This window comes from Montipora capricornis, chromosome 7 (genome assembly GCF_036669925.1).
Source record: "Montipora capricornis isolate CH-2021 chromosome 7, ASM3666992v2, whole genome shotgun sequence".
In the NCBI taxonomy this organism is placed as follows: domain Eukaryota; kingdom Metazoa; phylum Cnidaria; class Anthozoa; order Scleractinia; family Acroporidae; genus Montipora; species Montipora capricornis.
Genome location: NC_090889.1, coordinates 22,298,116 through 22,313,115, shown reverse-complemented (window position 1 = coordinate 22,313,115; position 15,000 = coordinate 22,298,116). Strand labels below are relative to the sequence as shown.

The 15,000-nt window shown below is 40.1% G+C and overlaps 2 protein-coding genes across 2 annotated transcripts in view; both read right to left on the bottom strand.

The window, feature by feature from the left end:
- The window catches only part of LOC138056442 (uncharacterized), a 19,376-nt gene extending 18,333 nt beyond the window's left edge, over positions 1-1,043 (bottom strand). The window contains exon 1 of the mRNA XM_068902231.1: positions 618-1,043. The gene's annotated coding sequence lies outside the window, so the exon portion shown is untranslated. The remainder of the gene's footprint in view (positions 1-617) is intronic.
- A 3,708-nt stretch (positions 1,044-4,751) lies between these two features.
- LOC138056441 (uncharacterized) lies at positions 4,752-12,296 on the bottom strand. Its single transcript, XM_068902230.1, has 2 exons — positions 12,233-12,296; positions 4,752-10,538 (listed from the first exon to the last, which is right to left on the bottom strand). The coding sequence occupies exon 2, from the start codon at positions 10,472-10,474 to the stop codon at positions 7,280-7,282; it is 3,195 nt and encodes a 1,064-aa protein (XP_068758331.1). The 5' UTR covers positions 10,475-10,538; positions 12,233-12,296; the 3' UTR covers positions 4,752-7,279.
- Positions 12,297-15,000: the final 2,704 nt, after the last annotated feature.

The window sequence follows — 15,000 nt, the reverse complement described above, 5'->3', positions numbered from 1 at the left end:
TAGTTTACCCGTATAGTTGTCCTTAATAGCGATTCACAGCCACGAAAATCGAGCAGGTCACGCTTCCGGTTTTCACGGAATGGACTTCGACAACACAACAGCCACACAACGCGTACTTATTAGATCTTACTAAAACACAGGTCTAATCAGGACGATTACTAGCGTATTGATCGTAGCTTTTCCCGATCGTTCATCTCATTAGTTATACATCAATGATCAATTTGCGAAAGATAATTCCTGACGGATCTGAAACCAAAACTGATGGCTTACACTCCAGTCAGTTCGGGCAGATACACTGATATGGAGGATCTTGAAAGAAGGTCGGAAATTCGCGATTATTTCGTATATTTTTCGTTCTATTTTAGCTGCAGAATAAGCTAGTACTCTTCATAAATTGCACTTCTTCAAGTCAACGATGCAGCAAAGAAACGAATCACTTTGTTGATTAATTGATGGGTTGCAAAGAAGAGAAAATATAAACCTTCTGATTCTGTGACAGCAAGGTGAACTTAAAACTATTCACGGGTTTCGTTAGGTAGACAACTTATATCGAATAAAATCACTGTAATGATATTGAGTACCAAGTCTGAACCTTCTCTAGATACACAGAATTTTACCTTCAGGTGTGATTTCTTTCTATAACTCCTGATATTGGAGGAGAGGAGCTGCCTTCCTGAATCTCTTTCTCGATCGGCACACTGTTGACTGAGGGTGTGAATCAATGAATAGTATCCCAGACGTCTTTTCGGCATCTCGTCCCCACGGGAATAGCTAAAGCGAAGTTGATGAAATTCGCGATCTTCTTCGTGATTAATTCGTAGGTTTTGTCGATTATAATGGTGAGTGATTTGTGCCTGTCATTACTTCATCATTTTGTATTTTATTTCTGATACTCACGGAAGACTACTTATATTTTGATAATTCAAAATGTGTCGTTTCACAATGTGATCACTGACCCGACGAGAGGTCATGAATAAAGTTATTTATACAGTTTCCAAATTTGGACTTCACTCATGCAGATCGATGGTGAAAGGATATTTTGGCGGAAAAGGACTCAAAAGAGGGGGCCATTGGTGGGTTCTGAACACCGCAATACTACCAAAAAAATTGGCAAATACCGCAAAATCGCAAAAAAAAAAAAAAAAGAAAGAAAGAAAGAAAGCGCCAAATACCGCAATACCTTAATACCGAGTCGAAACTCGATGTCACACCGAAATCAGTACTCTGTATGTTAAGTTAAGAAAAAATATTGATCGATTAGAACAGTATGTTTTTGATCATTTACTATATATCACGTTTCAATTCGCGATGAAAGCTGTCTGAGATCCTGTTTGGGCCTGTTTCCGAATCGGAAACTAGAAAATGCTCGGAAAACGTTGCAGGACTTTAACGATTATTTTAATTCCCGTCCAAAATACTAAAAAAAAAAAAGCATCGCGCAGGTTCGGAAAATACCGCAATACCGCAATTCGAGATAAAAATGCCCGAAATACCGCAAGAAAAATGGTTCAATACCGCAAACCCCAATGTCCTCCTCCAAGAAGGACCCACATTTTCTCATAATTTCGGAGTCGAAGATTTAGGGGCACCCAACGTCAATTTTCGGAAAATATCTGTTCGGAAGACGATTTGAGATCTAGAATTTTCGGATCATTTGTTGTAAAATTTCTTGCTTGCCTTCCTGTCCTAGGATTTTCGAACAACTAAAACATTGTATAATTGCCCATTTTAAACGGATGTTTACCCAATATTTTTCGGGAGCCTTTTTTCTGGCTGAAATTTTCGAAAAGGTAAGTTTTGATCCCTATAATTTTCGGATCACTAGACTTTCAGCTAGGAAATCCGAACAGATGAAAAATTTTTAGGGGATAAAAATATGCCTATATCTACCGTTTAAATGCTAAAATATGTTTAACAAAGCTATGTTTAAGTGGTTTACAACCATAGTCTCGTTGGGTGCCCCTGAAGATTTTATAGAAATACTCTTCAATGAGCCCTTAAGTCAGGGGCACCCAACGTCAATTTTCGGAAAATATCTGTTCGGAAGACGATTTGAGATCTAGAATTTTCGGAACATTTGTTGTCAAATTTCTTGCTTGCCTTCCTGTCCTGGCATTATCGAACATCTAAAAATTGGTATCATTGCCCATTTTCAACGGATTTTTACCCTAAAAGATCACCTAGAATTTTCGGGAGCCTTTTTTCCGCCTGAAATTTTCGAAAAGGTAAGTTTTGATCCCTATAATTTTCGGATCACTAGACTTTCAGCTAGGAAATCCGAACAGATGAAAACATTTTAGGGCATAAAAGTATGCCTATATCTACCGTTTAAATACTAAAATACGTTTAACAATGCTATTTTAAGTGATTGTGAACTACATTCTCGTTGGGTGCCCCTGTTAAGTGGCACTTGTGATCAGGCATTTTTGAATAATGCATTTGAAAGCGATGGCACAAACGCGGATATCAGATTTAACTCACTTTTCTTTCATTACCTATGCTGAACGAAGAAATAATTAATTCGAACACCAGCAAGCAAGACGTACACAGATCGACTTTCAACAACATCGGGTTTTAGGCATCGTCGCCCTTCGATCGATTTACTTCGGCCATTGATCAAAAGAGAAAACGAGGAATGCGAAATCGAGAAACGGGGAATCGGGAATGTTTAAAATAGGCCATCTTTGAAACGATGAATCTTTAAAAGGAGGAATATTTAAAGCTAGAAATATTACAAATAAGGCTTAGAATTTTTTACCTTTCGAGGCATCAATAGCGACCTTCAGATTGAAGTACGAGAACGTCCAAGAGTTCGAGTTTTCTGTACTGGGCACGCGCATTACATTTAAAGAACGAAATTTTTCCAAATGCGCATGCTCAGAACTGAGAACTAGTAGTCGTCTTTGTACCCCAATCTGAAGGTCGCTATAATAAGGTGCGCTCTTTCGTTCACGTTTCATTGATGTAAGCGTTGAGACTGATGAGCATGCACTAGACCACATTTCTTCGACACCAGTTATCATGTAAGACTGAAACTTGATAATTCCACCGCTGTTACTTACATCAACAAAATGGGAGGTATTAAATCTCCTTCTCTGAATTCATTATCGAGAACTTTATGGGAATGGTGTATTGAAAGGAATATAATTATTTCCGCGCAACATATTCCAGGGAAGGAGAATTTAGTAGCAGACTCCTTGTCTAGAGAATTCTCTTCCAACTTGGAGTGGTCGGTTGATATTGACATCTTTAATCAGATATCAAACATGACCTTTGTTCCTGATATTGATTTATTTGCATTGCATTGCATTGCATTGCATTTGCATTGCACTCCGAATCATATGTTAAATAAGTGCTATCTGTGGTCTAAATAACTAACTTCCCATCATTTCTGAGGAAACGATAAAATATAAATAGCCCCCTGAAAGGACATGTGGTCAAAATAACTTCCCATCATTTCTGAGGAAACGATAAAATATAAATAGCCCCCTGAAAGGACATGTGGTACTAGTAAAATACGAAACCCAGAAAGAAAATAAAAGGGAATCGAGTAACACTGGCATCAGTAATAATTTCCGAGTCCACTTCAACTTCTTTTTCACAACAAGTTGAAGCGTTAACGGTAAGTTGAAATCTCAGTTCAATCTTGTAAATTTCTTCCCAAACGAAATAACTGTATTACCGCCAATGTTTACACAAGGCGCTCTATGATTGGCTGGGAGTTGACATCGAACCCGTGCTCGTCACACATGATTGGAAATGGGAGGTTTCGAAAATGTCGTGGAGTTGATTGCAGGCAGTTCCTCGCTCGTTCTCCCACCCCTACCCCTCCCCATTCACTTGCTTTTCTCGTAGCCATGAACACTCAAAAGTCAACCCCGGTGCAAAGAAGCTTCTAAAATTCACCAAACCGGCTGCTACGCAGGGTACGTAATGCCTTTTTTCAATCGGGATACTTATATTTAACGGAATCCTGACCATTCGTCACTTTAGGAGACATAAATCGTGGAGTAATCATTGATTATGAACAGGGACGGCGAAGCCGGGGGGCTGGGAGGGCGTTAGCTCCCACCCCCCCCCCCCCAAACTTGAAGCAAAAAATAAAAATTTAAAAATAAAAAAAAAAGTAAAAATAATTTAAAAACCCACAGAACATAAAAAAAAGAAAACTAAACCGAAGGAAAAACAAAACAAAATGAGGAAAGCATCAAGACAAACAGAGTTCGATAAGAAGTACAACATCTGTCATTTGACGATTGATCCACGATTATTTTTTTGATATCTCGTCGAGAATGCTGAAAGTAGCATTTCCGAGCTTTCAGATTTCAAAATTTTCTGGCGGAGAATTCCCTTAGAACCCCCTACAAGTTAGCGTCTCTGACCCCAATACAAAATACGCTCCGCCGTCCCTGATGAAGAGCGTTCAATGGGAGAACTTTGGGGAATCACTCGACACGAGGCGAGATACTATGAAGACGATGTATTAATGCAAAGACGTCTATCAAAAGCATAAGGCTTGTGGAATATGGCTGAAAATCATAGAAAGTTGGGAGTGAGTAAAGAGGTGGTCATTTGAGCATATGACGTATCAAAACCGAGATGTGCATGCACGAATGACGTAATTCAAGATGGTGCAGAAGAAACAGACGAACGAGAAACGAAACTTGCTAAGGCACAGGATACCCAAGATTAGAAAACTGCATTCTCCTAATGTCGAACGCAAATAGAAAAGACCGGCTTGAAAGAGGCTGAAGGGAACATTCACACACTTTAATTTGTTTCTAGTTGATCTAGCAATGTCACATAACTGCACTTCACATATTCCAGAGGACATAGTGCACGTTTTCCAGTTTGTAACTATTCTGTTGCTGCTAATGATAAAATATAGGGACGTTTAAGATCTACGACGGTGTCGACGAAACCGTCACCTTAAAATATGACTTTGCACTATTGTAAGTCTTTTGCGATTATTCCATCTTATTTACCTCGTACAATGTTAGCAAAGTATCCCGGCTAAAAATTAATTGGTACGAGCATTTTCAGAGTAGAAATAGGAAAGAAAGATTCTCTGTTGCATGTTCACGTTGTCGTCAAAACCTCAAATTTGGCGATCTGACCTAATCGTTATTCACAGTACCGCAAAAATATGTGCTGCACGCACGTACACGTACGTCCTCGCGTTTTCGTAAATGACTCAACTTTTCCTGTAACATGCGTAACTGGCGGTTCTTAGATTTCAAGCGCCGCGAGAAAGCTGAGGCATTTATTAGGTAAGGGAATTTAAAGGGCTTTTCGAAATTTGGAAAAAAAAAAAGTCATCTAATTAACATTCAACATATCCTCCAAAAAACCTTTAAGCATTACTGTACTGTACCCTTGCCATGGAAACAAAGGCACCCTTGCAAACAATGGCACTCCCACGGCAAATACTTGTCATCTTTTAAAATACGGAAAATATGAAAATTATTATCAGCGTGGCAATAAGAAAAGAACCGTGATCAAATGAACTCAACATAGATAATGCTCAGAGTATATTAGGTAAAGACGATTTTGCACTCTATTGAAAAAGTCTGAAATCACTTGTTAACACTAAAAAGCAATCTAAAATATCACAGAAACATATTTAACACCTCTGCACCTTTTTTTGCAATGTGTCGTGGTTCCCAAAAATAACCTTCTATACGGTTTTGATTTTGCACTCTATTGAAAAAGTCTAAAATCACTCAGTGATAGCACCAAAGATCAATGTAGAATACCACAGAAAAATATGTAACACCTCTACTCCTTTTTTGCCATCATAGTTCCCATAATACCCTACTGTTTTGATTTCACGCTAGCTCTATATATTGAAAAAGTCTGAAATCACTTGGTAACACTAAAAGTCAATGATATAAACTAGAGGAACAGAATTTTAACACGCCTACTTCTTCGCCTATGTCTATTGTCCAAAATAAAGTAAAAATCGTTTTAAATCCACTTTGAAAAAAAGAACATCGATAGGTTTCAAGTACATGATCGTTTTTGAATAACAACCAATCACCTCTAATTGGCACTCGAGCCGTTTTTGGTGTAGCACACTAAATCACGAATACATAATTTGTCTTAATGCTCTTCTTAAAGGCTTAATAAGGAGGTCCTCCTCTGTGTCGTATAACATGCATAGGCTTAATGTCTTAATGGTGTCCACGATATTTCACTCATGGGGTGTGGGCTACCTAAAAGAAAGCCCTTGCATGGTTTCCTCACGCCGAGCCCTTATTTCTTTTTTCAGTGATCAACTTTGAACTTAAGCAATTTTAAACTTCATCTAACATCTTCTAAAAATACTAAATTACTGTTCCCGAGGATGGTTGTTAGATTCTGTGCATTGGTCATCTATGAAAACCGCACTGACTCTGCAAAGAAAATCATTGAACTTCACAGCCGCTCAGAGAAAAGGGAAATACGCAGTCTCGTTAAGCAAGGTAAATAGAGCTCAAGAAACTCGAAAACGAAGACTATTGACTATAAAGTTAAATTGACTAGGTTTCTAACTAGTTTTGTTTTCATCTCAGCCAGTCTCCAGTTTCATTGTTACAACTAATCCACATCCTTCTTCGTTTTAGCTAAACAATGCTTCTTTTGCCTTACCAGCTGCCTTCTTTGCTTTGTTCCAGCATTGACTGAGGAATCCTTTTTGAGCCTCTTCAGTTTGTCTCTGAAAGAACTCCCGAGTCTCTTCGTTCTCTCGGTATTCTTCCCACGGGTCGAATCCAGGCTTTCGAAGACGATTGATTTGCACTGCTGCGTCCCTTGTTTTCTGCAACGATTTTACCCGCTCTTTCCAGCCTGGTTTTGCCTGTGATTTCTCGGATTGTATGAGAAGATCCAAGTAATCGACCTGTTCCAGTGGATCCTTTTTAAGGGCTATTTCTGACAACTTGTTAAGACCACGCTCCATTTCGGCGACAAAGTTCAATACGATTTGATTGGTACGCCTGAAGTCTTCCTTTACTTGTTTGATCATAGCCTACACCCGACTCTGGCCTTGACCCGCCGTATCGTATCTGTCCTTTATGTCGTCATATTCCTTTATCACAGTAATATACTCTGTTACATTGCGATATTGGTCATTTATGTGCCTTGACCAGTGACACTTGTTTGGACATTCCCTGCAACTCCCATCTGTCATTGCAGCGCATCGATGCTTGTCTTCATTTCTTGGAATTGAACAAGGATAATGGCAGGTATAGTTGCAAGTTAAGCAGTTGGTAGTATACATACCGGTTTCCAACCGTATTTATTTGCGCCTTGGTTCTTCAACAGAGAACTTTAAGTTTCTGTTGGCGTTGATGTCGGCTGCATGTTGCTTGAATGTTCTCGTTAACTGCTGCAGCTCGCTCAGTTTATTCACTCCAAGGTCGATCTTCTCACGAAGACCACAAAGTCGAACTTCCAACTGAACTCTTTCACTCAACACCTGCTTTGTCAGGATGTGACTCTTTGGTTCCATCTGGGCCAAAAAACTAAAGAAGGTATCGAAACTATTGATTCCCATTTCCCAAAACATTCTATCGAAGTTGTCTTCGTCGTCTTTACCAGAGTTAGCGACAAACAGAGCGCTGTTGTTAAACTTGAAGAAGTGTTTTTCATCCTCTAAGATTTTGGCTTCTAGTATTGCTGACAGAGCTTGAGGTCTTTGCCCATCAGCAAAGGTAAAAAGCACTAAGATATTCTTCCGGATATCTTTTCCGAACATGGAAAGAATTCTGTCGAAAACATACTGCTGGGTTGGAGTGAGCCTCGGATTCCCAGCTTGGGCCACGAAGCAGATGGCATCAACATGATCAATGCCTGCTAAACCTTCCGTTTCGAAGAATTTACGGATCTGTTCTGTTATCACTTTGTCACGCTCAATTCCTCTTGTGTCCCCAAAGCCAGGAGTGTCCACAACAGTGAGGTGATAAGGTAATATGAATCCTTTCATGTAGGGTAGAGTGTAACAAGTTACGAACTGGGTTTGACTGTGTGCTTGATTTCCAATCGTTTTCGCTCCTTGGTTACCAGAAACCTCGTGTATCATCTTGAAACGAAAGTTTTCCATCCACTCCACCCCGAGGACGTGGTTAATCATAGCATTCACCGTGGTTGTCTTGCCCGAGCCACTTGAACCAACAACCATTATCACTTTCTCAGGAATGGATTGAGATAAACCAGGTGACTGTTCCCCATTCTCTTGAAGATTGATGACAAATTTTCGCAGTTGACTACTACTGTCTTCATGCACAAGTGTTAGAGGAAGAGTAAATACTGCTGGCTTTCCATCTTCAGGTGGTTGAGCAATCTCGCAAAGGGGAAGAATCTTGACCGCATCAAATTTTGTTGGAGGAACCTGGGTTTGTAAGGGATCACTAAGCTCACTGGGAGCGCTCTCTCCATTGCTACCACAAATCGCGGTAACTCTAAATTTATAAGGCACTCCTGCTTCAAGACCCCTGATTGCGCAAGCGAGTGACGCACCTTCTGTGTTCTGCGGAACTTGCTCCATCTGTTGGGAACTGGTGCTCCACTCAATCTTGTACTTCTGAATTTCAATGCCCTTTCCAATGTTCTTGGGTTTCGTGAAAGCAATGGTAATGCTGTCAGTCGTTGCGGCTACAAAGGATGGCTTGCCAGGCGGACTTGTTGGTTGAGTAGTTTTAGACAAAGTGTTACTGTATTGGCTAACCACAATCTGTGCCATTGCGCATACTCGGAACAAGTATTTGATAGCGGGCTGAAGTCCAGATACTGTAGTAGTTTGCTCAGCCTCGTTATTACACGCCGAGTACTGAGTGATCCAGGCGGAGCTCGCTTCTTCATCTTTCTTGTACTGAACTTTATACTTTTTGATCTTGTTCTGGCTGAAGTGCGGGTCATTCCACCGAAGCTCGATAGAATCATCTTGCACATTTTCTGCTTCTAGTTTCTCTGGTTTTGGTGATGACTTGAAATCGTCATCAACTAGATCACCATCTTCGTACAGATAGACGAAAACTCCTAGCCTTCCACTGAAATTGTCAGACAGACACTCCTCAGTGGCGAGAAACTTCACTTCCGCGTGGTCTTCATTTGCAGCTTTGAGTTCTGCGAACTGTTTCAGAGTCTGACGAATTATTTTATTGGCATTTTTGTCATTTAAGCCTGTTGATGCTCCTCTCTTCAACTCTGCCGGACCCTTTTCAGCCAGGTATTCATCCATGCTCAAGATCTGAGGATCGTCTTTGTTGCCAAGCTTAAATGTGCAACACACAATGTGCTCATTGCTTGGATCAAAGAATTCGCTTTCTACATTTTCAACGAAAGGAGTGTCTCCTAAGTAGCCGATCATACGTTGCAACCTCTTCATTTCTTTCCCTTTTTCCTCAATCCAAGTATCCAGGTGAGATTTTGCGAAGGGAGAACTCTCTTTTTCTTGAAAAATATCGCCAAGAGCTGATTCTTCTGCTCCGCCTCCTCTGATGGTTGGAAGTAAAAACAATAATTTTTTCTGCAAAGAGTTCCTGTATTGCGAGATATTGTCTTTGAAGCTTGTTAATTGCCTCTTCACTCTAGGAAACGACAAACATACGTCTTCTCTCCTAAGTTCGCTGCACTGAAGTTCAATCCACTGTATATGTTCTTGAATCTCACATGTCTTGCTTATATAATTAGCACTGATTTCTCTGACCATTTGTTGACCCTTGCTATCGATTTCACTTAGAGGGCGTAAATATACCTGAACAGCTACGGCGTTCTGACCCTTGTCCCCAATCAATGATGGTAGGCGTTTGTAGACCCTCACTGCTTCTGCGTACGTAGTTGGACTTTCTTCTGTTCTGAAGTCTCCGTACATCTTACAACGCATTGCCTTTGTTTCCTTCTTCTGGTCTTCAGTCATGTCGACAGACCCATTTCCATCAATAGAGACATTAGGTAGGGCTTTTACGAGTACTTCCATATTTCCATGTACCTCCTTTAGAGATTCATCTTTAGAAACTTCTTGGTCAAATATCAAGAATGCTTTTGCTCCATACAGGATTCCTATCACTACATCAGTGGCAATATCTTGGTCAAGGACCTCTGGATGCTGGACTTTTCCTCGTCCCAGATGTTCCATGGTCAGCTGTTTCAACTCAGTTGTTGTCTCATACTTGAGGACCACGCGTGAGTGGCGACTCGACGTCTTTCTGTCACCTAAGTATTTAGCTGCGCCTTGCAAATCAACTAATCCCCCCAAGAAACTCAATTTAAGACTCGCTTCAACATTGAGAGCACTTGTTTTATCGTCAATTGTGTCTTCGGTAAGGATGTCTGAGTTGGTATATGGCTTGGTTACAATGTTAACCCCCTCAGACAGGCAATCGGGAGACCACAGCGTTTTCCCAAGGATCAGCTTCTCTGAGCGGCGATCATAAAGCATACCAAGATCAAATGGACGACCCAGTGCCGGGATTATGTGCTTCCGCCGAGACATTTTGAAAACAAACAGTTCTTTACACCAAAATACCACTGGAAGTACCCAATTTGGGTAATACTATCTGAAAAATGGAAAACAGATTTCTTTTTAAACTTGACCAAGAAGTACCCCTGGGGAAGTAGGTCGTTTATCTACGTTCTTCAAGGACTACCTCCCGAGGAGTTATTGTAACTTAATGTGAAGATCATCTGACTGATGTTACGGAAGTCGTAGCTTCCAGTCCTCCCGCCTAAGACCCTGATTTTTCAGTCGTCTTTCCGCCCGTTGCCAAGCAACTAGTCAAGGAGCACAGGTGGTGCAGCGGTGAGAGCACTCGCCTGCCACAGATGTGGTCCGGGTTCCATTCCCAAACTCGGCGTCATATGTGGGTTGAGTTTGTTGGTTTTCTTTTCTGCTCCGGGAGGTTTTTCTCTGGCTACGCCGGTATTCTCCTCTTGTATGTTTGATCTGATTTGAGGCTACATTCACACGGTACCGGACGAACTTCCTTGCCGATGAAAGTTCGTGAATTTAGGGGTTCCGTTCACACTGAACCATGCTAAACGTACAAAAAATTTGACGCCTCGCCGTTAAAAAATTTGAACGCCAAAATCGGGGACGAATTTTTAGCCGGTACGGTCGAAAATTTAACCAGCGCCCAGAGAACACTTTCACTGTCTAAATCTTTGCATGGCAAAGGGGTGGTTGCATGGATGCGTGGTAACTCTACTGGAAGAAGCCATTTTGGATTTCGTAAAGTAGCGCTTTGCACATGAACACATGGTTAAACCACTGACAAAGGTTAAACTTTAATCTGGTTCGTCAGTTCCGTGTGAACAGAGCGAAAATTTTCCACGTGTCCGTGTAAACAAAGTCTCCGGTCAAATTGTTCAACCAGTAGATAATTCGACAGGTACCGTGTGAGTGTAGCCTCAGTTAAACTGATTTGATTTGTATGTTCAGTATCCTCAATTATTGCCTCAGCACTATAAGACTTGGCAGTTAAACGAAGTTCATTAAAGTTCATTAATTAGTCCATCATCCTTCTCACGGGTGCATGACACCTTGAAACATCTAACATCTATAGTTGCATTCAGTGCTACTTTGGTTGGAGAAATTTGAATATAGCTTAAAACGCTACAATTCAAAGATCCAACGTTTCGACACCCCTGTACATGTCACGTGTCTTCAACAGGGGTAATTCAAAGCTAACATAAGAGACCCTTTGCATGCTGGCTTGTCTGCTGGAAAACAGTACTAATAATAACGATAACGATAAAGATAACGATGATGATAATGATAATGATAATGATAATGATAATGGGTGGCATCGATGAAAAATCCTATGGGAACGATGGTTCGGCAAATTAGTCATGCCTTTTTTCAACAATAAGCACATTCGTTATCCTCAAATGATACCTGATGATTGCTTCGCCAAAAGCATTAATGATGACAGAAAGTCGGAGTAGCAAATAAATGCGTTTGAACTTGTCCATCTCCAGAAACCTACTTATCTATCCTTGATTAAAACTATACAGTGGCTAAATTAGAATGAAAACAAAATCATACAAAAATCTTGACTGCACTAAGAGCATACTTGAAAATGGGTCTATTTACAAATGAAGTTTAAAGCGTTCCGAATAAACTTTGGGATATATAAGTGAAGATTTTAATGAATGTTCAGAGAAATGTAGATTCTGGCTGGAGGCCTTCCTAAAACTTGGAGTGTTGAGTGTTTCAAATAATTTCCTACTGTTAACATTCTTAGAATCATACTTATGTTTGTCAGACAAAGTCCCTGGAAGACATCGTGGTGCTTTTGTCCTGTTATAGTCTCCTCCTGCGAGAACAAAAATTTTTAAAAATCACATTTCGTTTTGTGAACCAGGTAACCCTTCCCAGTGTGAAATTGAACTTGAGTTACCCAGAATTAATCTGTAACAGAAGTAACACCTCTTTATTTATTATTTTCTTTTTTTTTTTACATGGAAGTATTTATTATTTATTTAATCATAGCAAATACAATGGCATACAAAAGATAGCATAAGACTAACTAATAAATTATACGCACACAGAACCAACAAAGCTTGGCCCACGATGCGTTAAATTGTTTTACACGATTCTTTCTTGTTGTAAGACAGCGAATAATGTCAATCTTGCAACTCAAGCGCAAAAGAAAGCCCTCAAAGTCCAGAGTGCAGGTGCATAAACTTGTGGCAAAAAAATGATATTTGGCTAGAATAAGGCAATAATTAAGTATTTCTTGATTTTTCGTGCCAACCATACAAAATAAGGCTTTCCAATTAAAACTAGTTCTTGATTAAGTTTTTTTATGCCACCAAACAGAAAAGCAATTCAAGAATGATAAGGCTACATTACATGTTGTCAACATGTGGTTCAGTGATTGGCTATCAAGGTTACATAAGTACAAATATCATTCTCCTCATCCATGCTACGCATTATGACATCATTATGCGTTTCCTTTGTGCGCATGCGCAATAAACCACTCAGCAATCTTGCTCTGCCGATTGTTTCGAAATCCTTGATTCCGCCCCTACTATATTTCGACTTAAACTCAAGGAGGCTATGCATATAAATTGGGAAAGGCCTAATTTAAACCAACAAGTTCATCACGTCAACCTGACACTTACGCTTTAGGCTCTACATTCTTTCAAACACTCTGTAACTCACTCAAATATGTAATTCTTGTCACTTAATCATAATTAATTATGCATGTTTCGCCTAGTTGTTATATAGTCCTAACGGCTTTTCAAATATTCTGTAACTGACGATGATGTTCGTAACATCGAAACATGTCTTTGAAATTAAAAAACCTAGTAAATTTCTTAAAGATAACGATTTGTTTTCTGCTGTCTCGACCTTTTGGTTCTTTGAAGACTATTCTTATGTAAATGAAGACAGGCTATATAACACCGAGTGAATACCACGAGCACCCTCTTCCTTTCTCGTGCAGTTCGAAGCAGGCAAACTACTCTGAAGAATTTTATGTTCTTTTATCGTGTTCTCTGATTCTTTGCCATTATGGAAGGACATAAGGTCGACGACGATGTCGATCTTTCAAACGATGAAGAGCTGCCTCCCGATTTTTCGACAAAAGAGCCTAGAACAAGCTTTACCACAGCTCAAGTGGAAGAGTTAGGACAAGCTTTGGGGATTTCACAGCTCCACAGATCCTTGGAAAAGATCTCAACGTTCCTAGAGAGGAAGTTCAACGAGGACTCCGATGTTTTGGAGCAAAGGTCTGATAAAGAAGCGAATTCACATTCTAGACGCAAGGCCTCTAACTCAACGTCTAAACGGCCATCGAAGTGCCGAAAGTCTGAGCAGTGTAACCCAGCAACTCAAAAGTCTGAGCAGTGTTCCTCAGCAAAGAAAAAGACAGAGCAGAGTGGCTCGTCTTTTGTCCTCTCTGTTAACGATCTTTTAGAATCCTGCGAAGATGAAGATCAAACGGACTAGTGAACAGAGAATTTGGGTATTTCAACATCCATTTTCAATGATGATGAATGTCTTGGCCCAAAGGTGTCAGATGCATTGGCCAAAAGAATTAATGAAGCCTTTTCCAAGAAGCCCATTTAGAGCAAATTGAAAGCGTTAGCTGAAAAGTATTGCTCCCCAGAGAACTGTAATTTGTTAATAGTACCAAGGGTTAATCCAGGAATCTGAAATGATCTCCCTAGGGCATCAAGAAAGCTTGATGTCGGGTTACAGGAAGCTCAGAAATCTGCAGTCCACGCAGCTCAGGCAATTACATTAGCCGTTGAATCTCTAATTCAATGCAAGAAAGAAAAAGACAGAGTTGGACCAGAAAGTATTGCTCGACTTCCTGTGCGACTCTTTGTCCTTCATCGGCAATGCTTCTTTTCAAGTCTCACTGAAACGCAGAGAGCTCCTAAAGCAACCTGTGTTGCCTTTTCAAGCGAATTTTTGTAAAGGCCAGCGTCAAGCTATTGACAAAGTGGTTTTAAAGTTACTCGAGAAAGGAGCTATTGTCAAGGCTCAACATTGTCAAGGAGAATTTATTTCAAGTTTATTCCTGGTTCCAAAGAAAACGGGTGATTTGAGGCCGGTCATCAATCTTAAGCCATTGAACAAATTTGTCGTTGAAAGACATTTTAAAATGGAAACTATCAATGTTGCTCGTGAATTAATCAACAGCAACGACTATTTAGCCTCTGTAGATTTATCAGATGCTCATTTTTATTTCAGTATCCCAATTCATAAATCGTATCGAAAATTTCTACGGTTTATCTGGAAAGAACAACTTTTTGAGTTTGTTTGTCTTCCGTTTGGGTATAGTTTAGCACCACGCACGTCTACCAAGGTCCTGAAACCTCTATATTCTTTGTTGAGGTCTAACGGAATGAAGGTTTGCTATCACATAGACGATACCTTAATTATTGCTGCGTCTAAGGCAGAATGTTCGGTCAATGTACATAAGGTAATAAGACTTCTTGGTGACCTTGGTTTCAAAACGAATTACAAAAAGTCTGAGGTTGATCCTGCATGTGACACGATTGACG